We start from the raw sequence: 25,865 nt of genomic DNA, 5'->3' as shown, positions 1-25,865 counted from the left end.
ACTGAACTTGTAAAGGTGAAAGGAGCCAAGCAAGCAAGAAAGTGGGCAGTCTACCGAGATGGGATTGCACTAATTAGAGATTTCACATCTAAACCTGAAGACCCTCAGTCTCAAATAGATGTAATGAAGGCCTTTTTTTGATATAGTACTAGAACTTAAACGCGTGCTAAATAATCTCGAGCTGAGTTGCCATGTGCACTCCCCGACTCTCTGACTCTCAGAGATGCAGTAGCAACTCTTTTTTGGTGTGTATTTTGTCTCATAGTCCTACGAGGACTTTTGAAGACATTAATCTCTCTCAGACAGAGGGTTGACTCACAGATCATACTTGGGGACATCCCCTCCTTGTTTAGGGTCGGAGCCCGACCGACAGGGGTCAGAGTGGCCTTGGTTGGACGTAGAGCTACGACCAGGAGACGTACCAGGACTGCACCCTTGAGGGGGTGACAGCATTCTATTGCTGACCTCATACCTCCACTTCCACAGCCTCATCCATCCTGATGTCCTGCTGCTGCTAATGATGATGATGATGATGGTTATGATGATGCCGACGATGATGCTGAGATTGATAAATATAGTCGAGATATGACTATGTTGTACTTAGGACTTAGTACTGCCATTTTGCATTTTTTTGCATTTTGCACTAGTGTGGATGCTCGTTTAGTAGCTCCACTACCACAGCTCATTGTATCAGGTTTTTCACAATCTCATAGACCCATCGGTCTTCCGAAGACTTTAATAAACTCTCTCTCTCTCTTTCTCTCTCTCTCGCTCTCTCTCTCTCTCTCTCTCCAATCCCTTGTTGGAGTGGAATCTTCCAAGGCCCGGAGTTTGGCATGCCAAAGTGTGTCATTTGTAGTGGTCCTTTGCCATAAGTTGGGGCTGTCAAATGTTTCAGTTTGCACCCACAAGTTGTTGCATTTTACTATCAGGGCATATGTGAGATTGTCTAGCCTCGTGGATATACATACAACGTACAAACGCAACATGAAGTCGAACATTAAACTTTTTCTATTTTTTGATGAAACTGCTAAACTTATCCTATCCCCTCAAACTATCTATCCCTCTATTACATGCCTTCAAATGACAGTGTAATTAATTCATTTTAAGTCTAGCACAAGGAGTACAGATTTTGTAAATGAGTTAAGCATGAGTTACTTGTACCACTAGTTTCAGTTGTCTTGGTCAATGCATTTGTAGCTCTTATGTTCATAAGGTTTCCTCTTTCTTTCATTGTTCTTTAGTACGTTTTCCTGTTACATACCCAAGATTAAAAATCGATATTTTGAAATTGCATAGTTTTTTTAAAAAAAGTGAGCATAAACATCTAATATTCCTACGCTTTTTAAAAGTGAGCATGCAATGCTCAAAGATTTATATAGCTAGTTGAAAATGCAAGCTCTTCAATTAGTGTTTATTTAGAATTGATTTTTTGCCTAAAAAGTTTGATTGCGAATGCCTTAATTTTGCTTGATTTAAAGATTTCTTCAAACTTCTAATCACTTTCATCTAGTATTGAACCTTGTAGAGAAATGCTGAATTTCGTTTTCAGCTTCATGGAGTTGTTGCATTCGTCTACTAAGCTCTGCCCTCATATTTGATTCTGTCTGTTTCCACCTCCTCTCTCTCTTTTGTATCTCTTCTGTATTACAGCAAAAAGGAACTTTGAATGTCCTTGCATCAAATAAATTGCTTATACATAACCAACTGAAATAAATGGATGATAGAAGCAACAATTAGAATTTTCCAGAATACTGAGATCAACATTAGTCCAATATCTAATTCAGAGCATATGGCGTAGGAAGCGTAGTAAGGCCATGATTTTGAGTCAAGTAGTCTAAGAGAAGCAAGAGGCCTAGACTAACAAAGGGGAAGAGAGGGGAGGGAAAGGGAAAGGTTGACCATGAACCAATGGAAGATTTCTTCTTGTCATCCTTTGCTAAGCTACACTCCTATTTTGGGTGAGAATTGTAAATCATAGTTTTGCATAATGTAGAGCAGTCAATTGGAATGTCCTAATGCAGACTTGGGCAAAGTATGCATAGACTTACAACAACTATAAAGTTTTGACTGTATATTGTATGTCTTTTGTTTAAAACAAGAACACTTGTCATGTCCAGGTACTTCTCATGTGTGTCTCACTCCCCCCCCTTTCTCTCTCAACCCTCTCAACATGGTATTTGAGCCATAGTGCTTCCAGCCCAAGCTGCTGTGCTCCCCTTTGTGTTCTATCTATAGAGCTGTGCCTTTTGTCAAGGTTATATTACTATTACTGTCTTGGTTTCTAATCCCTCGCATACTTCGAGGAGTCTCTGACCAGTCCAAAAAATGTTCTGGTGTCAGCCTTAGTGCAGATTCTGTCCAAAAAAGCTTCATTTCAGGACTAATGGCTCCAAAAACAGAGTCTTGACTGGAGAGTTATGCTCAAAACTATGTTTGGGTTGAAACTGAATGAAACTGAGAGAGGTGGAGAATCCCTTCCTACCTTTCATCTTGTGGTTCATCAGGTAGAAGCCTCCTCTTTCTTCATATTTACGTTTTGGGAGGCAAGCCGAAGCTCAGGCCCCCTCCTTTTCTTGGTGGTTGTGCAGTTTTCAACGTGTTTTTTCTTTCTTGTTTTACACCATAAGGCTAGCGAGCCTCCAACTACAGCCATAAAGGCCTTTGTGGGGCCATAACCCAAGGCAAGAGCATGAGAGCCAAGCCTCATGGGCCACAGACTAAGGCCTTAAAACTTGGGCTGCACAGTAATCGACATACAAGATGTAGTTGCCGGTCACAGTGCCCTTGGTGCCAAGCCCCAAGCACATGCTAACACCATTGGGCATATTGCCAACAAAGTCAAATATGCAGGTGCCACCGTCAAATAGGTAAGAGACAGCTAGACAACATCACAAAGCAGAGGAGAAGCCACCCTAAAAACTTTTTCTTCAATTTATGCCAATCAATAGGACCTAGTAGGCCACCAGTGACAAGAGCCAGCTCCTAGGTCAAACTTCAAAGTCAAATTCTTCAAAGGGACACTTGTCCTCAAATCCACATGTACATGTGCACATACTAAAGCCCACAAATTGGCCAACTTGTAATAGGTAGCCTGAATCCACATATAGTGGGCAAACCTTAAGCCTAAGGGGCATCACGAGCATGTGTCGAATTCAGATTTGAGAATCAGCTTGATAGCATTGATGAGACTATTGAGGATGAAAAATTGGACTCTCTCACTCTCAACAATCTGGCTCCATCTTAAGGAGTATTTGCTACTTTGTTGAGTATTTCCCCAAGGAAGCAGCTCCTATCTCATTTCATGAGCTGATAGGGTTGTTGTTGCACAATAGGAGGAAAAGGTCTCCAATATCTTCTCATGCTTCTAGCCACGGTAAGCAAGCATTTGCTCCCTATGGCAAGGGAAAATTTCATAAAACAACAATGCCAAAGGTAACAAGGGTGATGCAAAAGCTCCACAAAAAGATGCAAAGGTCAAGAAGGGCAAATGCAATTTCTGCAAATAGTATGGTCACTTTATCGCAGAATGTCAAAAGAGAAGTGCAAATGAGAAAAAGAGCTGTTGAGATTTTGAAGCATACAATGTCTTTCAAAACTCAAGATACTAAGTTTTCACCTCACATAAAATGTCGCGACTCAAGATACTAAGTTTTCACCTCACATAAAATATCGCATAAAAGGAAGAGATTGACACCACATACGATACAAACCACAAGAATTGCTCATGGCTCTCTCTCTTCGACGATGCCTCTTCTTTGTGGCACGTTGATTTTGTGCTATCTTGTGTGCAGAGTTCTTGATGTCCCATGGGCCCATTTTGGCCTTTAGTGGACAATAATACACTTTCTTTCTTTCTTTCTCTTAGATATTCAACACACGAAATCAAAATGGCAAAACAATAGAAACATCAAAAACATATATTAAGCAGCCTATAACTAGATGACAAGAAACGGACTCACAGCTCACTCCTATATCATTTGTTACTGCTTACAAAGACTCAACAAACTTAGGACTTTAGACTCTTACAGCACAATGTGCTAGCAGACGGTGCAGGGACTTAGACATGCACAGGCTCCACGATCATGCATGTAGTCAACCTCACCAGAAGTTGCAGAGCATTGGTAGGTAGGGTAGTGGATTTTTTGTTGATACAGGAGCACATGTTCTCAGCATCGGACAGTTGCCGTCGCCATCTGCTTCAGTTCATCTTTTTTTTTTTTTTTGCAAAAAAGTACTTCTATTAAGTATGAAAGAAAACCGCGGGAGCAAGCTCAATGTGGGAGTACATCGTGCCATGCATGAGAAAAACCAAAACTCAAAAGGAGCTAGCAAATGACCAGGGTTGAGGCTAAAAATGCTACATTAATCCTGAGGCAGAATCATAGAAGAAAGGTGAACCCCTCCATACTGTCAAAAATATATTCCTCCTAGCACAGGCTGCTCTCAAAGACCCTTGCATGCTCTCCCATAGGGCCATCAAAGTATGTGTAATATCATTCCATATACTAGCCAATGTCTGAGAAGGGTGAACCTGGGATCAATCCAATGCCTCATACATCTGGCTCTCCAAATATGCCATGCTGCAATACTAGCCAGAATCTCCCATGAGGTTTCTACAGAAGCATGTGCAGCTCTGAAAGGAGTGAATGAAACATCCCGGAGAGAACACGACTCTACTACGTGTTGTCAAACAAAAAATCCCCGTTTGAGTCATGTCCCTTGAACAAGACCTGAGACCCCATAAGAGAAAGCCAAGCAACTGAGCCTTAGGTCATGAAGAAGGGTGATCTATGAAATGTGCATAAGATCCTAGCAACACTCTTCTAGATCGTCCTCGCCTGTCTGCACTCCCAAAGGCAATGCTAAGCTAACTCAATTGCAGAATGGCAACGATGACATGTAGGGTCAGCCCCAAACCTAGACCTCCACACGTTTACTAAAATCCCTCCATGAATAGAAAGCCAAAATAATATAGTGATTTTTCTATTCCTGAGGGATTTCCAGAGTCTCCTCCAAAAGTAATTCTGCACATCTGCAAAAATGTGAAAGTTCTCCCAATGAGGAGATCTAGAGGGCCTCCAACCTCTACAACTAAGCAGAAATGTCCTGACATTTCTAACGTGTAATGAAAGAAGGGGATGCTCTTCTCTCGGTGCCCTTCATCAATCCACTCCCACTCCCCAGGATCCCACTACAAAGATCTAATGGGGACACCTCCATAGAGCCAAAGTCTCCATGAACCCAGGGCCAGAAGAAGTGGGGCAGGATTCAGGTACCACTATGAATGTGTACCATGCTCCATATAGCCTGCAATCTTGACTGGCGAGAAGGGAGTCTCTTGAAGGAGATCATATGAAGATGTATGTAGCCTCCCTCCCGACTGAACATTAAAAACAAGGGCATCCTCATGTGCATTCCGCAAAGCAATAACCTACCCGTCCTAGTAAAAGCACCCAATCAAGTGGAACCCGTAATAGGCATGTCATCTGTATCCACTCCATAGGTATGGTTGCATCAATCTGCTAAATCCTCCTTGCACTCCCTCTGAGATGACTAGCTGATAAAACTCTTTGATCCTCTGGAAGCTTTCTGAAAGCTTTCCAAGATCCCACAGTGGAGGCACAGCCCCTCTCCCATCTGGACCACTGCATATAATGTGACATGCCTAGTCATCTACCATGCTCATCAAGTATGCCTTCATTCATATGACAAGCTACTGCTCAATTTCTTTGTGATGAGAGGAGCGAGGAACACTCCGAAGTGTACTTCTGAAGCTATCCCAAGCTCTTAGAATGGTAGCCATAAGAGGGAAAGAGGGAGATCTAAGCTGGGCTGAAGTAAGATCCATCTAGTGCTGTCCATCCAGTCTCCTCCCGAGGTTGGTGTACAGGCCTGTATGCTACGTATAAAAAAATCCTTTCACGGCTCCTGTCCAAGCATCAATCCTCTCACCACCATCTTACATAGCAATGTGTTACACTACAAGTCTGGGTTAATGATATTGAGACCCCCTTCCCAAGTGGAGAGAATCAGGGTCTCCCAAGCCACCCTGGCTATGGCATCTTCCGTGCCATCTAGTCCACTCTACAAAAAACTCCTTACTAGTCTCTTGAGCTGAGTGATATTGTTCCTAGAACGGCACCAGCAAGAACAAACAAACCAGGCAATGGCCAGTAACACTTGGTTAACCACCGCGACTCTAGATGCAAAGTCTAGTTTGGACTAACTCCAAAAAAGGAGTTTCCTCCTTATCCTCTCTAATACGGGAGAAAACTATTGTGTAGAAGAGACCACACCTACCTAGCATCCCAAATACCTGACGGAGACACCCCTCTGAATCCAAGTGAAACCAATGTCAGCTCCCCAATCCGAAGTCTCTTCATCGTTGATCCAAAAGCCATTGGATTTATGCTAGTTTATATTTGCCCCTGCTGCCATGCAAAACAAATCCAAGGCTGTCCTGAAAGAAGTGAGCGTCCGTGGCATGGCATCCAAAAAAACAGCCGTATCATCTAAGCTCCCCAATCCGAAGTGTCTTTATCGCTGATCCAAAAGCCATTGGATTTATGCTAGTTTATATTTGCCCCTACTGCCATGCAAAACACAAATCCAAGGCTGTCCTGAAAGAAGTGAGCATCCGTGGCATGGCATCCAAAAAAACAGCCATATCATCTACCAACTCACTGTCCAATAGCTCAGCTTCCTATCTCAGTGGAAGTTGGAAGTCTCAGCCCAATGGTATCAGCTTGAGATCTAATACAGATACTCATCGCTTCAGCCACAAACCAAAAAAGAAAGGGGGCTAAAGGGCATCCCTGACGAACTGATCTAGAGATCCGAAATTGGTCTCCCGTGACTCTTCCAATAAGTACCTCACTGTGAGTTGATCTATACAGAGCAGAGACCCCTCTAATCCAAGCATCTGTGAATCAAAAATGAAGAAGAGTTCCCCCCAAAAAGCCTCAATCTACCTTGTCATAAAGTTTCTCAAAGTCTAGGAGTAGAATGGCCAAGCTTGTGCCATTGTGCATGGCGCACTCAGAAGCCTCCCAAAACGAGAAGATGTTATCAAATATGCTTCCGCCATTTACAAAGCCCATCTACGAATCATGAATGAGGTCTGGAAGTATGGGCTGAATGAGGTCTGGAAGTGAGAATACCAAATCTGCAAAACAGTTGTGGGCTGATTTATAAAGAGTGGAGACCCCTCTAACCCACGTCTCTATAAATCTGAAATGAAGAAGGGTTCCCTCCAAAAAGCCCCAATCTACCCTTTCATAGGCTTTCTCAAAGTCCAGGAGTAGAATGGCCAGTCTTTGGCCACTATGCATAGTTCGCTCAGAAGCCTCCCAAAATGAGAAGATGTTATCAAATATGCTTCTGCCATGTACAAAGCCTGCCTGCAAATCATGAATGAGATCTGGAAGTATGGGCTGCAAATGTAGGCTACTTGCTTTCGCCAAAATCTTATATAGAGTGCCCAACAGAGTGATGGGTCTCCACACTAAGTTCCTGCAATGCCCTTTTGGAATAAGATGAATGAGACTCTCTATGAGTGAGTCTGGCATCTCACCCGAGTGCCAAATGCCCTGTAGGGCTGAGGTAATCTGATCCCCAATCTGATCCCAAAAAGCAATATAAAAAAAGGGAAAGGTGCATAAAGTGAGACTCTCAGTGAGACTCTCATATATGGTTTCACCAACACAGGTATAGACTGCCAAATAGCATCTCTAGCATCATCTCTGGCCTGTGCGTCAAGATCTGCTGTGAGAAGGGAGGCATGAAAAATCTGTAGCAATATGCATGATAGCATCAGGATCTGTCTGTAGAACCCTCTGAGTCAATAAGTTGTGAAACACTTTCTCTACTATATCTAGGGCCAAGAGTAGAGAAAAAGTGCTTATTGACTCTACCTCCGTCCAAAATCTTGGGCATGAAAGGCATACTCTTCTCTGTGATCTAACAATATCTGTTGATGACTCCTTGCTATAGCAAGGCGAACCTGAATCCAAGCATCTATAGGTCGTTTCTGCTCTTCCTTCTAAAAGGACTGGCAACCGCTGGTGAATACCAACCTCTCGCCTAAGAATATCACATCTTCAGGCAAGAGAAGCCTTGGGCATCATTGACCAGGAGATTCAAAGCAGAGCCCTCCTAGGCAAGCTGGTGGTACGAGGTCTCACTCCTAGCACGTGAAGGCACATGGTGGAGAAGGGAGAGAGAGAGGGTAGGCTAGGGAGAGAGATAATGATAGTCAAAGAAAGACATAATAAAATAGAAATGAAATGACTAAGCAATAAACGAGTGAAAGTACTCACATGTAGACCAAACAGCTTGTAGGCTTGATACTTGACGTACAGCTCTTATATAAGGGCACACACACATATGAACACCTATGCATATGGGATAACTCCCAATGTGACACGTGACATCCATAGGACACACTAGACAAGAACTCACACTAAAACACAAAAATTGACTCAACTTGGCTTCATATTCTAACACCCCCCCCCATGAAGGCAAGGTGCATCTGGAGCTGTCCATCCAATCTCCCCCGTGAGAAGGTATACAAGACTGAATGCTGCGTAGGAAAAAGTCCTTCTAAGGCTCCTGTCCAGGCATCAATCCTCTCACTACAAATTTGCAAAGCAAGGCCATACACTACAAATTCGGATCAATAATATTGATACCTCCTTCCCAAGTGGGGAGAATGAGGGTCTCCCAAGCCACCCTGGCTACAACATCTGAGGTGCCATCTAGCCCACACCAAAGAAAGTTCCAGGTCTCATGAGTTGAGATATACAACCTCTAGATCTGCACCAACAAGAGCAAACGAACCAAGAAGTAGCGAATAATACCTAGTTCACAACCACTACTCTGGATTCAAGGTAAAGTTTGGCAGAATTCCAAAAAAAGAGTTTCCTCCTGATGCTCTACAACATGGGAACACACTGCTGCACCGCTGGAGAGATGCCCACCCCAACCCTGGCATCCTGAGTACTTGATGGAAACACCCCTCCGAATCCAAGTGAATCCTATGTCAATCCCCCAGTCTGGAGTGTCCTCATCACTAATCCAAAAGCCATTGGATTTGTTCCAATTAATATGGACCCCTATTGCAGTGCAAAACAAATCTGAAAGAGGTGAGTGTATGTGGTTTGGCATCCAAAAAAACAGTCGTATTATCTGCAAACTCACTATCCAAAAGCTCATCCTCCTGCCTCAACGGAAGACTTGGCCCTATAATATCAGCTTGAGCTTTAAGGTAGTAGCTCATACGATGAAGATCAGCTCCAACAGCTATGGAAGGAGAGGCTAAGGAAAGGGAGCTCTACCTTGGAGGAGAGGGTAGCTTCCATTTGTGGGGTTCTCTCATCCTCTAGGTAGAGCAAGAAGAAGGGGAAGGGAGAGGTAGGAGAGGAGGCTCTGATACCACTCAAAGGCACATGGTAGAGAAGGAAGAGAGAGAGGATAGGCTAGGGAGAGAGATAATGATACTCAAAGAAAGACATAATGAAATGGAAATGAAATGACTAAGCAATAAACAATTTAAAGTACTCACATGTAGGCCAAAGAGCTTGTAGGCTTGATACTTGATTGATTTGACACTAGACAAGTACAACTCTTATATAAGGGCACACACACACATATGAACACCTATGCATATGGGATAACTACCAATATGGCACGTGGCATCCATAGGACATACTAGAGTAGAACTCACACTAGAACACACTAGAACGGGTCTAAAAAATCCTCCTGGAGCCCAGTGCTAATAGGCTAGCCTGCAGCACTGTACAAGCTACCTCCGAGGAGTCAAAAACAATCTGGAAGAAACCTCGTAGACGAACATCTGTGAAGTGTCCTGCGAGGTCTCCAGGTAGAGTGGCGAGCATCCAGTCCCTAGCCTGTAACCTAGAAGGGTGGGACCCATGGATGCGAGCAAAGAGTGATGTCGAGCTCTCCTACTCAGTATCTTTTTTGAACTGCTGCAACTCGTCTTTTGAGAAAACAACTGTTTTCGCGGCGGCCGGTGGGAGTGGATGGAGATTGGCTCAAGGCAGAGCCATCGCCAATCGAGGTGGATGAGGCCGACTTGAACACGAAAAGGTTCCTTCCGCACTAAGCTGCATGGAAGAGGAGGAGGAGGAAGGTGAGTTGAGGAGGAGGAGGAGGAGGAGGAGGGGCTGAGGAGGAAAGGGAGGACCGGGAGGATGAGGAAGAGGAGGAGGAGGAGGGAGGAGGCAGAGAAGGGGTAGGCAAAGAGGAGGGAGGAGTAGAGGGGGAGGGGTGGAGGGGCTGAGGCGAGGGTAGAAGGGGCGGGGACGCGGGGGGAGGTAGAGGAGGTGGGGAGGAGGGTAGAGGAGGCGGGGGGTAGGGAGGGCTAAGAAGTGGGTAGAGGACGTGGGGGGGGGAGGGTAGAGGAGGCGGGGGAAGGGCTGAGGCAGGGGGATGGAGGGAAGGGGCAGGGGTAGAGGAGGCGGAGGAGAGGGCTGAGGCGGGGGGTAGGGAGCAGGGCTGAGAGGGAGGAGAGGTAGGGGAGTGGCTGAGAGGGAGGAGGCAGGGAAGGGAGGGAAGGGCTGAGGTGGGGGGTAGAGGAGGCAGGGTAGGGAGTGGCTGGGAGGGAGGCAGCCGGGGGAGAGGGAGGGGAGGTAGGGAGGGAGACGGGCTGAGAGGGTGGAGAGGGAGGGGCAGCAAGGGAGGAGGAGGGTGCTGAGAGAGAGGAGAGGCTAGGCTGAAGCTAGGCTGAGGGGAGGGAGGGGCAGTCATGTGGGGAGGAGCAGCAGCTCATCAACTAATGTAGCAATAACCTTTTTAGGAATACCCGTCCCAGTAAAAGCACTCAACCAAGTGGAATCTACAAGGGGCATATAATCTGTATCCATCCACTCCACTAGAATGGCTGCATCAATCTGTTGGATCCTCCCTGCACTCCCACTGAGATGACCAACTGATAAAACTCTATGATCCTCTGGAAGCTTTCTGAATGCTTTCCAAGATCCCACAGTGGATGCAAGGCCTCTCTCCCATCTGGACCACTGCATATAGCGTGAAGTGCCTAGTGGTCAGCCATGCTCGCCAAGTATGCTTTCCAAGATTATCGGATTCATATGATACATTGTCATATCCATTTAGGTTCTACCAAATAAGGACACTCAATATATAAATTAATAGTCAAGAGAGGCACCAATATAATCTATGAGAAACAAGCATTACAAAACTAAAAAACTTCAAATGCATAATGGTAATCTTTTTTTTATCAACTAGTGTTAAGGGCTTTTTTATTTTGAATCATTTGGATGCATATTGGACCTTTTTTGACTGACTTTTATTTGAAGGCTTTGATATTTTCATGAATGTGCTTAATATCATATGATGAACAAGAGATATATGATCTTTGTCAATTGTGATGATTAACTTCATAATTCATTTCTATTTATCCCAAATGAAGGAAGGCATAATAATGGAATTTAATTGTTGATTGATCTTTTGCCTAAAATGCAAGCTTTACATTTAGTATCACCTATGGTATCTCTTACACAATTTGATTGTTGATTGATCTTTTGCCTAAAATGCAAGCTTTTCATTTATTATCATCTATGTTATGTCTTACACACAATTCCACTGTCTCAAGTGCCCCTCTCCCATCTGGACCACTGCATATAGTGCAAAGTGTCTAGTGGTCTGCCATGCTCGTCAAGTATGCTTTCATTCCACATGATGGGTTGCCTATCAATTTCTTCATGAGAGGAGGCTGGAACTCTCCAAAGTTATCCCAAGCTTCAATGGCAGCCATAAGAGGAGAGGAGGAAAATCTGAGCAGTCTTGAAGTAAAAATCCATCTAGTGCTGTCCATCCAATCTCCTCCCAAGGTGGGAGTATAGGACTGTATGCTGCGTATGAAAAAATCCTTCCAAGACTCGTGTCCAGGCATCAATCCTCTCACCACCATCTTACATAGTAGAGCCCTGCACTGCAAGTCTGGGTCAATGATATTAAGACCCCCTTCCCCAGTTGGGAGTAACAAGGTCTCCCAAGCCACCCTGGCTAAGGCATCCGCCATCCCATATAGTCCACTCCATAAAAAGTTTCTTATAGGTATCTTGAGCTGACTGATATTGTCCCTAGATCAGCACCAGCATGGACAAACAAACCAGGCAGTGTCCAATAACACCCAGTTGACCATGACAAGCCTATATGCTCTCCAACACAGGAGAAAACTGCTATGCAAGAGAGATGCCCACACCTACCTAGCATCCCAAATACCTTATGGAGACACCCCTCTGAATCCACGTGAAACCAAAATCAGCTCCCCAGTCTAGAGTGTCCTCATCGCTGATCCAAAAGACATTGTAATTGTGCTAGTTTATATGTGCCCCTGCCACCATGCAAAACAAATCCAAGGCTGTCCTTAAAGAGGTGAGCATCTGTGGTGCGGCATCCAAAAAATCAGCCGTGTTATCTGCCATCTCACTGTCCAAAAGCTCATCTTCCTGCCTCAATGGAAGTCTCAGCCCAACAATATCAGCTTGAGATCTCAATGGAAGTCTCAGTACATACTCATGGCTTCAGCCACAAACAAAAAAAGAAAGGGGGCTAAAGGGCATCCCTGTCCAACTAATCTCGAAATCCGGAACCTGTATCACCTGACTACTCTAATAAGTACATGGCTGTGGGTTGATCTATAGAGAGCAGAGACCCCTCTAATCCAAGCATTTGTGAATCAAAACGAAGGGTTCCCTCCAGAAATCCCCAATCTACCTTGTCATAAGCTTTCTCAAAGTCTAGTAGTAGAATGGCCAATCTTGTGCCACTGTGCATGGCCCACTCAGAAGCCTCCCAAAATGAGAAGATGTTATCAAATATGCTTCTGCCATGTACAAAGCCCATTTGCGAATCATGAATGAAGCCTGGAAGTATGGGCTGCAAACGAAGGCTAATTGCATTCGCCAAAATTTTGTACAGAGTGCCTAATAGAGTGATAGGTCTCTGGTGGGACACTTAATTCTTGCAACCCCCTTCTGGAATAAGATGAATGAGATCCTTTGTAAGTGAGTTAAGCATCTCACCGGAGTCCCAAACGCCCTGCAAGGCTGAGGTAATGTGATCCCCAATCTAATCCCAAAAAGCAATGAAAAAAGAGGGAGTCAGTCCATCTGAACCTAGACATTTGCCCTTGTGAAGGGTGGTAAGAGCAGTCCCGAATTCTGTGTTGGTGAAATGTGCATCAACTAACACTCTCATATCAGGTTTCACCAACATAGGTATACACTACTAGTAGCATCCCTAGAATCATGTCTGGCCTGCATGTCTGAATCTGTTGTAAGAAGGGAGGTATAGAAATCTGTAGCAATATGCATGACAGCAACAGGATCTGTCCGTAGAATGCCGTCTAAGTCAATAAGCTGAAAGACACTTTCTCTACTATGTCTGGGGCCAAGAGTAGAGAAAAAATGCTTATTGACTCTACCTCTTATCTGAGTCCAAAATGACTCTCTGGCATGAAAGGCATACTCTGCTCTTTGATCTAATAATATCTAGTGATGAGCCCTTGCTGCAACAAGGCACCCCTGAATCCAAGCATCTGCAGGCTGTTTCTGCTCTTCCCTTTGAAGGGCTGCCAGTTGCTGATGAATACCAACCTCTCGCTTGAGAATCTCACATCTCTTAGTGTGAGAAACTGAGTGATAGAAGTCAATAATATCAGTAAGGGATGCAGCAACATGTGACGGGTGAGGCTGTCCACTCTGTATGTGAGAATCCCAAATCTGCAAAACAGCCTCCGTGAGGCCCTCCTTTGCATAAAAGGCATCTGGAATCCTCATACTGGCAGAGTGGCCTCTCATCTAAAGCTCTTAAACTATCAAAACAACCGGAAAATGGTCTGGAGTGGACACCCCAGTGCTAATGTGTCATGTGCACGGATTGGTATCTGATGTGTACTAGGTACACAGAACTAGCTCAGGTTAGCCTGGGGAGGCTTAGAGCTAGGCAGGCTTGATTCTCGAGTTGAGTGGCAAGGGTACGAACTATTTATAGGTCTTCGCTATTTTTGGCCCTCGGGGCCCGAGTCTATGAAAGGGGCCCAGGGGGTTCAGTTCTCAGTGTGCAGTTGGGAGCAAGTCTCGTTCCCAGGTGCCAGGTCTGTTCCTGGATTGTATCGCGAACGCGCGCCTGCATCTTAGCGTAGCCCAAGGCCCAGTGACAGATCCAGGGCTTCACAGCGCCACCTGGTGGTATGGGACACTAGGCTGGTTTGGATCTGATTGGGAGTTCGTGCCAGTAGCTCAGCTCGTGGCTCGGAGGGGACATCTTCTGATTCGGGATCACTTCCCGTAGATGTCATGGTTGGGTGGTGAGCAGCCTGCTCAGATCTGACGTTGTATGTGGTTTGCTTGCAGATCAGGGGTTTCAGGAGTGCTGGGACATGTCAGTTGGTATCAGAGCCAACTCCTGAGGTAGGAACTTCTGATGCGGGATTTTTTGACGAATTTTTCCTCCAGGTATGCCCTAAAATTCGAAATCTGTTGCTGCGTTTTTTTTGCTGGGTACCTGGGTTAGCAGGGGTGGACAGATGTTAGGGAAAAAGAAGAAGAAAGGAGGGAGAGATTTCGAGATTCCTGAAGGAGCCTGTGAGAGAAGGCTGTAGGAAGCAGGAGAGAGAGCAGAGAAGAAGGAAAGAGAGGGAAAAGGGCTGCGAGGGAGGCAGAGAGCTGACGTCAAGGCAGTACGGAATCAAGCGGGTGCAGGGAGAGGCTCAAAGGGCAGCGAACAGGCTGCGATCAGCCTACGTGGAGGGTGTTTTTTTTCGAAAAAAGCACCCCCTCCAAAGCTGGGGGAGGTTGGCCTTTTTTGGAAGCAGGGCTTCCTAATAAGGCTGCCCTGCTCCCTATATAGATGGGGCAGGGTACCAGCCTACCCGCAGCCTCGCAAAGAGCCTTGTAGCTGCCCCTCGAGTCGCGTGCCTGCCTGCTCCAGCCTGTCCGTACCAGCGCCAGCCCTGCATCAGTACCGTACGAATCTGCATCAGTACCGTACGGATCTGCATCAGCACCGTACAGCTGCGAACCCTGCCTGCGTCAGCTCCTCCTGCATCGCACCTGTACCTGCAGACTGTACGGACGTCGTACAGCCACGTCAGCAACTATACGGCCTCCGTCAGCACTTGTACGGCTTGCGTCAGCAGCCGTACAGCCACATCAGCAGACTGTACAGCCACGTCAGCAGCTGTTCACCGCAGGATTTCGCACGTGTATCGGGTGGCGGGATCAGTGAAATTCGAGGATTCGTGGGCTTCCGGGTTCGCGTTTCCAGCATCTCCGTCCGACAGCATCTCTTGGGACGGTTTTCCTCTGCTCCACTCTCCTTTTCGCTTCGGTTCACTCAGTTATTTCTCTCAGTTTATATTCAGATCAGATTTCAGTTATGTCTGATTCTGCAAATCCCGAGTTCACCATGGGAGAGCAGGATTTGGATTACACTCCTGTGGGAGAGGAGGATCAGGGTCTTTATGATGACCTGATAACAAAAAAGGCCTTCAGTGAATTTACGACTGCTCTAGATGGAAAATTCGAGCAGGTCAATGCAAATCAAACGGGGTTGACACAGCAACTCCAGGGGATTCAAGCAACTCTCACCCTTCTGGCCAGCACTGTGCAGGCACTCACGTATGTGGATGCCATGGCTTCAGTGCTAGGCCCGAATATAACTCCAGACCCTTTTTCGGGCGACCAAAAGTCTAGAACGAAGGAGGTAGTTGACACTTGGTTACACAAGTGGCAGGTACACTTCCAGTTCCACCCATACCCAGATGAGAAGAAGATCCAGCTCGCAGCGGGGTTCATGTCAGGTAAAGCATTGCTATGGTGGAAGGAACTCCAGCCCGATACATGGACAGATTTTGAAGGGGTCTTCAGGAAGGAGTTCCTGAAGAAGGAGGATGATTACGATATCGTTGGCAAGCTCAAAGCCCTCGATATGTCAAAATTAAACTTGACCTTTGAAGTTTATCTTCAAAGATTTAGGGATCTGCAAACCAGGGCCATTAAGATGGATCCAGTGACCTTGTTAGGTTTCTTCGTGGATGGTTTGCCAGATTCATATAAGTTGCAGATAAAGAACAACAAATGCACAACGTTGCAGGAGGCCATGACTTATGCGCGCATATACGATGATACCATGGCCGGTGCCAAAGCAACTACAGTTTTCGACACGAGTGGAAAGAACAAACGCAAGTTCTTTCAACCTACGACTGGTACCGGGGAGACGAAGTCTACGGACAACGCCTCCAAGAAAAACTTGACTAAAGCAAAGAATGGTAAAGCCCGTTTCCTTCGTACTTTGAGGCTCAAGAAAGAGGGACGTTGCTTCTATTGCGAGGAGCGGGGCCACACCAAGAATGAGTGTCCCAAGCGCAAGAACCAAAAATTGGTGCTTGGACCGAAGCTCCAGGCGGCGGGTCCACGTACCGCAGCCAAGGGAGCAAACCAAGTCGCGATGACAGGTATTTCAGTAAATGTCATTACCTGCCCACTCTCTTGTAATTGTACTTTCAATACTTCGTTGTTTGGTTCTCATGATCTTTTCCGAGTTTATGGAGAAGTTATGGACCAACAGGTTCACATTCTCTTTGATCCGGGCAGCTCTCACAATTTTGTTAATTACAAATTTGTGCAGAAGATGGGGCTGTCCACAGTACCTAGTGACCACACCTATGAGATACAGCTTCCGGCAGGGAAGCAATTTTGGGATCGCAAGGTTGAAGCGCTTCCTATCCGGATTCAGGCCTACACGGGAGCTCTTACATGTTATGTTATGCATCTGGAGCATGTAGACTTGTTGATCGGAATAGAGTGGTTTAAAACCCACAATATTCAGATCGGATGGACGGAGCATACGCTTTCTTTTGTAGATAAGGACACCCAATTTTGTATTCAGTGTGATAAAATTCCCTCTTCTCAGGGGCCTATTGTATCTGCGATGCAGCTTCGGAATATATTAAACAATTCTCATTATGATGTCTATCAGTGTGTTTTGATTCCACTTTCTTCATTTGTTGTTTCTGTAATTAACAAGAATGAATTAAGTGTGTTTGAACACCGTGAATTGAGAATGTTGTTAGATAGTTTTAAGGATGTATTCCCAACTCCACTGCCGGAAGGTTTACCTCCAAAACGGGCAGTAGATCATCGCATAGACTTAGTCCCAGGGGCTCGACCTATCAGTGTACCACCTTATAGGATGAGCCAGGTAGAGGAGGATGAGTTAGCTAGTCAGCTTCAGGATTACTTGAATATGGGCTATATACGCCCAAGTAAATCACCTTGGGGTGCACCTGTCCTCCTAAGAAAGAAGAAAGATTCTTCCTGGAGAATGTGTATAGATTATAAACGATTAAATAAAGTGACAATTAAGAATCGATACCCTCTCCCTCGTTCCGATGATTTGATAGACCGTTTGGCCGGAGCGAAGTATTTCACTAAGATTGATTTGCGTAACGGGTTATCACCAAATCCGTATCTATGCTAAACATATAGATAGGACCGCATTCCGAACTAGGTATGGTCATTACGAGTTTCTTGTATTTACCTTTTGGTTTGACCAATGCTCCTGCTACTTTTCAGCAGATGATGAACGATTTGTTCAGGGATATTTCTTAGATGACATCTTGGTATATAGTCGAACGCTTGAGGATCACATAGGACACCTCCGGGTTGTCTTAGTTATTCTAAGACAGCATAAGCTCTATGCCAAGATGAGTAAATGTGACTTCTTTATGAAGGAGATCATTTACTTAGGACACAAGATTTCTTCTGAAGGTATTAGCATTGATCTGGATCGTATCCAGAAGGTTTTAGAATGGCCTATCCCTCAGACTGTGAAACAACTTCGTTCTTTCCTAAGATTTACGGTATTTCTTTGGAAGTCTGTGCGTGATTATTCACATATCACGGCACCCCTGACAAACATATTGAAAGGTCGTGGACGCAGGTCTATCCAACCGATCCCTTGGAATGATGCAATGAACAAGGCTTTTGAAACATTGAAACTTTCTATCAAGGAAGCACCCGTTCTTGCATTACCCGATCCTACCCGGCCTTATGTTTTAGAGGCCAATGCGAGCGATTATGCGATTGGGGCAGCTCTATTCCAAGAGGGCAGACCTGTAGCTTTCGAGAGTAAGAAGCTAGACGACACTCAATATCGTTGGCCCACACTCGAGAAGGAACTTTATGCTGTAGTGTATGCTCTTAAGGTTTGGAGACACTACTTGTATGGTTTGAAGTTCCTTGTATTGACTGATCATCAGTCAATTAAGTATGTGTGTGATGGATCAGAATTGAGGGGAAGGAAAGCTAGATGGGCAGAATTAATGCAGGATTTTGATTTCGAAATACGTTATCGTAAGAGTTCCCTGAATAGTGTGGCGGATGCCTTAAGTCGAGTTAAGTTTGTAAATGCTTTGTCATTTACGGAGATATCCTCAGACCTATTTCAATCCTTGAGAGAGCTATACGCAACTGATAGTCATTTCAGTTCTTATTGGCAGAGAGTCCAGGATGGGAGCTCCATGGTTGACCAGGGCGGCTCAGGGATTGTGCCACCTAGGATACAGGCGGCGGGAGGTCAGTGGATGATTAGGAACGGCTTGCTGTTCCGGAATGAAAAGATTTGTGTGCCGGATGTTATGGACCTTAAATCCAAGATTCTCTGGGAGTGTCATGATGCTCCTAGTGCTGGACATCCGGGTATACATAGGACTCTGTCTCTTGTGAAGCATACCTTTTATTGGCCTAAGATGCGTGCATTTATTGAGAACTATGTAGTAGGCTGCCGAGTTTGTCAGGTTACTAAGGCAGAACGCCTTAGAAGCGCGGGCTTATTACAGCCTTTACATATTTCGGGTAATAAATGGGAAAGTATTTCCATGGATTTTATTACTGGTTTGCCTCGAACGCGCAAGGGTCATGACTCTATTTGGGTCATAGTCGACCGTTTGACAAAAATGGCTAGGTTCTTACCTACTAGAACAACTATTTCAGCTGTGCAGTTGGCTCACGAGTTTGTGGACCACTTGTTTAAGCTGTATGGTTTGCCATCTGACGTAGTCAATGACAGAGACTCAAAGTTTACAAGTAACTTTTGGACACTTGTTTTTGAGAAGTTGGAAACTACTCTAAGTATGAGTTCCTCGGATCATGCACAATCCGATGGCAGTACAGAGAAGGTCAACCAGTTGGTTGAAGACATGCTTCGGGCATATGTATCTAAGAGACAGTCTTCATGGGAAGATTATCTACCTATGATAGAATTTGCTTACAACAGTGCAAAGCATTCTAGTACTGGTTACAGTCCTTTTATGCTTATGTACGGGTTTCAACCTAAGTCACCAGTTATGGTTGGATTAAAAGGAATTCAAAATGATGCTGCTAAGAACTTCTTGCTAGATATGCAGGAAATGTTGCAGTTTGCCAAGGAGTCTATTAGAAGTGCCCAGGATCGGGACAGATTTTATGCTAATAGACATCGTTCACCTAGAGAGTTCTCTGAAGGAACGATGGTATATTTACGAATTCTTAAGGAATCCAAGAGCCTAAGTACTGGTTTGGTTCCGAAATTATCCCCCAGATACTATGGCCCATTCAAGGTCATTAAAAGAATTGGACCAGTTGCATATCGACTAGAATTGCCTCCTGATGTTAAAATACATCCAGTCTTTCATGTCAGTAGACTGAAAGAAGTTTTGGGTGCAGAAGATCAACTTGTTTCTCCTCACGAGATTATAGAAGTTACAGATTTGACTTTTATTCCACACGAACCTGAGTGTATTCTTGAATTTCGTGAAAGACAGATTCGAAATAGAACTATCACGGAATACAAGATCAAGTGGAAGGATCGTGTTGAGGAGGATGCAACATGGGAGACATTACAAAACCTCCAAAGAACATTTCCGGGTTTTTTAGCGAACTCAGAAGTGAGTTCTTAGAGGAGGGGGAGTATGTCATGTGCACGGATTGGTATCTGACGTGTACTAGGTACACAGAACTAGCTCAGGTTAGCCTGGGGAGGCTTAGAGCTAGGCAGGCTTGATTCTCGGGTTGAGTGGCAAGGGTACGAACTATTTATAGGTCTTCGCTATTTTTGGCGCTCGGGGCCCGAGTCTATAAAAGGGGCCCAGGGGGTTCAGTTCTCAGTGTGCAGTTGGGAGTGTGCAGTTGGGAGCAAGTCTCGTTCCCAGGTGCCAGGTCTGTTCCTGGATTGAGTCGCGGATGCGCGCCTGCATCTTAGCGTAGCCCAAGGCCCAGTGATAGATCCAGGGCTTCACAGCGCCAAGGGGCCACCACATCAGCACCTAAAACTATGAATGGGATGTCACCTACTTGTAAAGAAGAATGGTCTGTGGCACTTGTGGCGTCCTCCTGTGGTGAAGTAGGAATGACAACGCTCATTGGTACCCAACGGGGGACAATAGGAGTAGGACATGCTGAAGGTCCACGACGTCTTTCATCTCTGGCAAAATGCTCAGTAATCTTGCACTGGTCCTATCTACCTGCTATCTCAACCCTCTGTCTGAAGAATGAGGCATCGCGACGCTGAAGCATGATATGGTCATCCGTCATGCTAGGGTCAAAAACAATGACCCTAACTCGTGGCACCCCATCAAATCTGATTGCCTCTGCTGTCCAAGCAAGCATGCCAAGGAGGGGAATCTATGTGACCTACCGAACACGGCTCCAATAGAAGCAAGGAGTCGATGGTATACTTGTGGGAGGCCCAAGAATCTGATGAAAAGAGAAGTGACCCGACTATCCTCTTTCACAGGATCATAACCCAAAGAAAAGGGCATCAAAGAAAATCCTTCGAGAGCTAAGTGTCAATGCACTGGCCTTGAGCACTATACCAGTTGAATCCGTAGAGTCAAAGACCACCTCGAAAAAACCTCGTCCTAGCAAGCGAACATCTGTCAAGTGACTTGCAAAATCTCCAGGTAACGCAGACAGCATCCAATCCTTGGCTTGTAATCTCGAAGGATGGGACCCTTGGATACGTGCAAAAAGAGAAGTGGAACACTCAATCTCAATGTCTTTCTTGAGCTGTTGCAACTCATCTTTTGAAAAAATAATAGTTTTCACGGCCGGTGGAAGCGGATGTTGATTGACTGAATGGGGATCCATTCCTCAATCAAGGCGGTGAGGCTGACTCAAACACAGTGCGCTCTGTGTGACCCTTTCTATGAGCTGAGGAGAGACCGTGAAGGGGAGGAAGAAGGTTGAAGGAGCTAGAACGGGAAGGAGGAGCTGAGCAGAGGGGTATAGGAGCGGGGAAGAGGGCGGGAGAGGGTGGGGGAGAAGAGAGCAGGGAAGAAGAGGGGGATGGGGAAGGATAGGAGGGTGGAGAGGAGAGAGGGGCGAAGAAGGGGTAGGAGAGGAGAAAAGGGAAGGAAAGGGGGGTGGAGAAGGGGAGTGGAGGGGAGAGGGGGGGCAGAATAGGGGAGAGGAGGGGCGGGGGGGGCGGGGTAGGCGGAGAGGGTAGGGGGGGCTGGGAGGTGGGGGGGGTAGGAGGAAGGGCTAGGAGAGCTTGTCTCACTAGAATGAATTCGGGGGAGTCCTGGCATCCATATGAATTTTTCTGGCACATCCTTAGCACATCTTTACCTTGCATATCTATCACAGCTTCTTGATCATACAAGATCCACCCCACTCCATTTCCTTTGCATTCCTTTCATGCATTCGCCAGAGATTTTGTCTCCCAAATCTCCTCCCTCCTATTTGCCGATTGGATGTCGTAGCATTGCAAACTCCCATGATCATGATATCCCGTCTTGCTTGGAAGTCAGTATGTCTTATCAAAAGCCACAGAAGAGGTCATCATAACATAGAAGAGGCCCAGCTGGAAACAAAGCAACTTCCTTCGATATTATCAGTTGCATATTGCTTTTGTGGCAGAAAACTTGATTGTACTCTGTGGTACAAGGTCTTGCAAACAAATTAGGCAATCCTACCTTTCCCTTTTACATGTACTTTTTTCCTTTAGTCATCGAGTGTGCAACTCAGGCACCCTCTAATTGCTTCATTCAGTATTGTATGAGGTGACATTATTCTCCTTCTCATTGGTTGTTTCTTGATAATAGATATTGTTTAGGATCAAGACGCATGATTTTTGCCTCTCCACCTGCTATTTCTCACAACTGGGTTGAGTTTTGTGTCTCGTCACCATATAGGTAATAGATTTATAAGCCTCACTCAATGCTTTAATTTTGTTTGTGAGATGCAATATCTTTCCTTATCTCAAATCGTTAAAGAACATCCGAATTCCCTGTATAAATTGAGGTCTATCAAAACATCTCTTAAGCAATGGTATCCATCGAATAGGAAAAAAGGAGGTTGACCTTGAATTTTATGGAATTCCAAACTGGCATTGGACTGTAGATCCTCACGTTTGTCGTTTGAAACAGCCTGTATATTCATATTGCTTTAGTATGATGCTGCTATGTTCTCCAATCTCAATTATCAAGTTTCATAAGGAAAAATATGTCCATAAAGTTCCACATTGGTCACTGAGAACAGAATTATCTGCTTGGGTGCCGCAAAGTTACCTTGGCTGTGCAATCATCATAAGGGATAGGGCTAGGGACATCCTCTTGAAGACCATAATTATGTGCTATTTTTCTCTCATAAACTTCAGAGCAGAATTTTGATGATCTAGAAGGAAGGCAAAATGGTGATGGGGAGGAATTCTTTTTTTTCACACTCACTTCAGTGACAACCTGCTGAATGAAAAAAACAATGAAAATTTCAGCATAGCATGTTATTACTTTGAAAGGATTTCAAATGAACCATTTGAAAAGGGAAATATATTTACGCTTGCTTCTACATCAGCAGAAGTTCCAGGCTGAGCCTCCCATGGATCTAAGTGCTGCTCTCGAGCATATAGAGGTTTAGCCATATTCGATGCAGATGTACCTGGTAGGTGTAAATATGAGGACTCTTCTTTACAAATGGTACAATAGATGAAGACGTGTGCAAATGACAGTTAATGTGTAATAAAATCTTTCTCATCTAAAGGAGCTTCAAATGTTGCACCAGAAGGGCCTTATTAAAAAGTAAGAACCATTTTCCCTTTGATGTGATCACCTCTTTCCAATCCACCTTCATAAACACAACTTCCATTTGAGCTTTTCTCACTTTTGGACAGAGATGGGTGGGGGGAAGGAGTAAAAACTGGATTGAACCATGATGTCTTCGCTCTTGGTATTTTTCTTGCAGCATCCTGCCAAATTCATATATAAATAGTTCAAGCATGTGTTTATAAAGTTTATAAAATGATTCTTCGACAAAAAGATATGCATCAGTAACCTTGGACACTTTATTTGCAGAAGAGAACTCAGTATCAAAGCTTTGCAATGGCAGGCTTGGATCCTCCTTTTTACTTCTTGCAGTTCCTCCTGCAAAAAGCAAGGAAAATAATGAAGGATTATTTCCCAATAGATGTAACAAGACTATTTCCATAAACACATTGAGAAAAAATTTGAAATTGGTTTGCATCTATACCTTCACTTGGGAACTGACGTGAAAAAGCGTCATTGTTCCAGTACTGAAAGGACCTATCACTGTCAGGGTGCCTGCATTCATATACTGCTTTTTACGATGGCATGCATTCATAATCAAGAAAGTCTTACTTTAAAGTATAAACTGAGTACGAGAACATAAGGGGGTGAGAGAATTCAAGATGCATGTAATGCATAACAGAAGAAGCAATCTTTAACCAAGAATAGTTTCCCCATGAGAGAGAGATAGCAGAGACAATGTAGGTCTGTATAAACACAGCCCAACCAGGCTGAAAAGTGAAGCTTCACCACAGGTCCAATATCTGGATACCATGCTCTCCTCTATTGGATGTCAGTAGCCTTTCTTGCACAACTGAAAAGCAAGGAGGTGAAGGAACAATGTGCTAGAATGCACAAGGCCTGATGCTCTTGCACTCTTCAACAGCTGAAGAGTGAAGTCTGCAACTATGGAGAGTGACTATGAGACCCTCACTTATATAGCCCAAAAGGTGGCTAGGGCGCATTTGGAACATGATTGCAAGAGCAATTTGGGTAGGGCTCTTTTGCAGCCTCGACAGGGACCAAGCACAACACCCGGCCAGATAGTAACCTGTAAAATTATTGGCTAACAATATGCCACTACTGGTTAGTGATGTTATTTGATGGACAGTGCCAAGTCCATAGAGCCAGGATTGTGACTTGGAGCTCGATGGGTCCAAGAGGATGGTAAAAGAATGAGAAGAGAGAGTGGTATAAAGAGATTAGGGTTGGCCCTCCCTTCAAAAGGGGACATGTATAAAAGGCCAAGTGTTTGACTTTGGTCTTCATTGTTTTTTGTTTTTTTTCAAAACAATTACTTCATTAAGTATGAATGAAAGCCGCAAGAGCAAGCTCAAATGCGGAAGTACATCATGTCAAGCATGAGAGAAAAAACAGCTCAAAAGGAGCTAACAAAAATTCAAGGTGGAGGCTGAAAATGCCACCTCAACCCTGAAGAAGACTTAGAGAAGAACGGAGATGCTCTCCAAACTCTGAAAAAGATTTGGTCTTCATTGTTGTATGCACAAGTTTTAAAGGCCTTGGATGACACCCAGATACACCCATCACAGGTGTTCACGGGTATTTGGAGTGACACGGTTCACACTTTGATAGCCATATGGGCTAACATGCAGGGCCCTTCACAGGCAGCCTCTTCTAGGAGGACTGTATTTCTTCGAGTTTGGAGGGGTTCTCCCTTTTTCTTGGAGGTTGCTACCGGATTGAGATGGCACTATCAGCCCCAATCCTTTCTTTTTGGCTCTTGAGCTTTTCATGCATTGCATGGTGTATCCCGTATTCCCGTATGGAGCTTGCTCTAACGGTTTTCTTTAATACTTAATAGAAGTCTCTTTTTTGCAAAAATAAAAATAAAAATTGATGGATTCATGCAATTGATAGAAGAGGAAGACTCAACTAGAGATGTCATTATGCAAACTACTATCACCTTCAAATACAATGCATGGCCACTTATCCAAGACCTTTTTGGGATAAATCCGCCTATGCAACAACTCTCCTGGCTTAATTCTCCGAACATGCCTAAAGACATTACACCCCTACACAAGAATACTAATCACCATGGTGTTTTGTTTTAGCAATGCATCAACAACAATGACAACAACCTTTGACAATGTTAAAGATAGTTTCAAGCTCTTAGCATCTTTATTTTTATAAGTAGACTCCCAACATTTTGTGTTATACTGTAATCTTAAGTTTTCATTGATGGCTCTCACTTTTTGACAGAAGTTATTTGCTCCTCCAGGTTCATTAGCCTGATTTGCAGTTCCTCGTGGTCCTGCTTTAGGGATTCATACTCCTGTTTTAGCTGATCATATTCTCTGACCAACCTGTAATCATGCATTTCAGCCCATAATAAATGACACATTGTTTTGAAGACCTTGAATGGGTGTATGATTAATCCTCTTTTGAGGAAGTGATACAAAACAAAAAATACCTTTTATTTTCACTGCAAGCGGCTTGAAGTTCCATGACTTTAGAATTAAGGAAAGAGTCTTTTTGATTGAGGGATATTTCTAAGTCGTGAAGCCGATGCCGTTGCTTCTGGAGAAAGGATGCATGGACTTCTATACCCCCCTACAGCAGGAAAAAGAACCAAAAGATGAGAAAAATATCACAAGGCCTCCTACGGTCAGGAAATTCTGCCACATTGTAAAATAGAAAATCAGACATAAATATTGAATGTTGTGTTCTTCCATCAAGTACTGGCAACCTTGACCTTAGAAGTTGCATCACTGCAATTGATATTTATTTGAACCAT

The 25,865-nt window shown here is 44.6% G+C and overlaps 1 protein-coding gene across 1 annotated transcript in view; it reads right to left on the bottom strand.

Moving 5' to 3' along the window:
- LOC147887551 (uncharacterized) overlaps positions 1–25,865 on the bottom strand; it is an 80,846-nt gene that overhangs the window by 33,374 nt on the left and 21,607 nt on the right. Inside the window, exons 8-16 of the mRNA XM_087394340.1 lie at positions 25,542–25,681; positions 25,321–25,434; positions 23,556–23,626; positions 23,361–23,449; positions 23,139–23,274; positions 22,867–22,967; positions 22,601–22,774; positions 22,394–22,460; positions 1,522–1,642 (exon numbers count right to left, since the gene is read on the bottom strand). Coding sequence (XP_087250466.1) covers positions 1,522–1,642; positions 22,394–22,460; positions 22,601–22,774; positions 22,867–22,967; positions 23,139–23,274; positions 23,361–23,449; positions 23,556–23,626; positions 25,321–25,434; positions 25,542–25,681 — 1,013 coding nt within the window. The remainder of the gene's footprint in view (positions 1–1,521; positions 1,643–22,393; positions 22,461–22,600; positions 22,775–22,866; positions 22,968–23,138; positions 23,275–23,360; positions 23,450–23,555; positions 23,627–25,320; positions 25,435–25,541; positions 25,682–25,865) is intronic.

The sequence above is a fragment of the Dipteris shenzhenensis genome, chromosome 23 (genome assembly GCF_047967505.1).
Source record: "Dipteris shenzhenensis isolate YYH24624 ecotype China chromosome 23, Dip_SZ_1.0, whole genome shotgun sequence".
In the NCBI taxonomy this organism is placed as follows: Eukaryota; Viridiplantae; Streptophyta; class Polypodiopsida; order Gleicheniales; family Dipteridaceae; genus Dipteris; species Dipteris shenzhenensis.
This window is presented reverse-complemented; position numbering and strand designations above follow the sequence as displayed.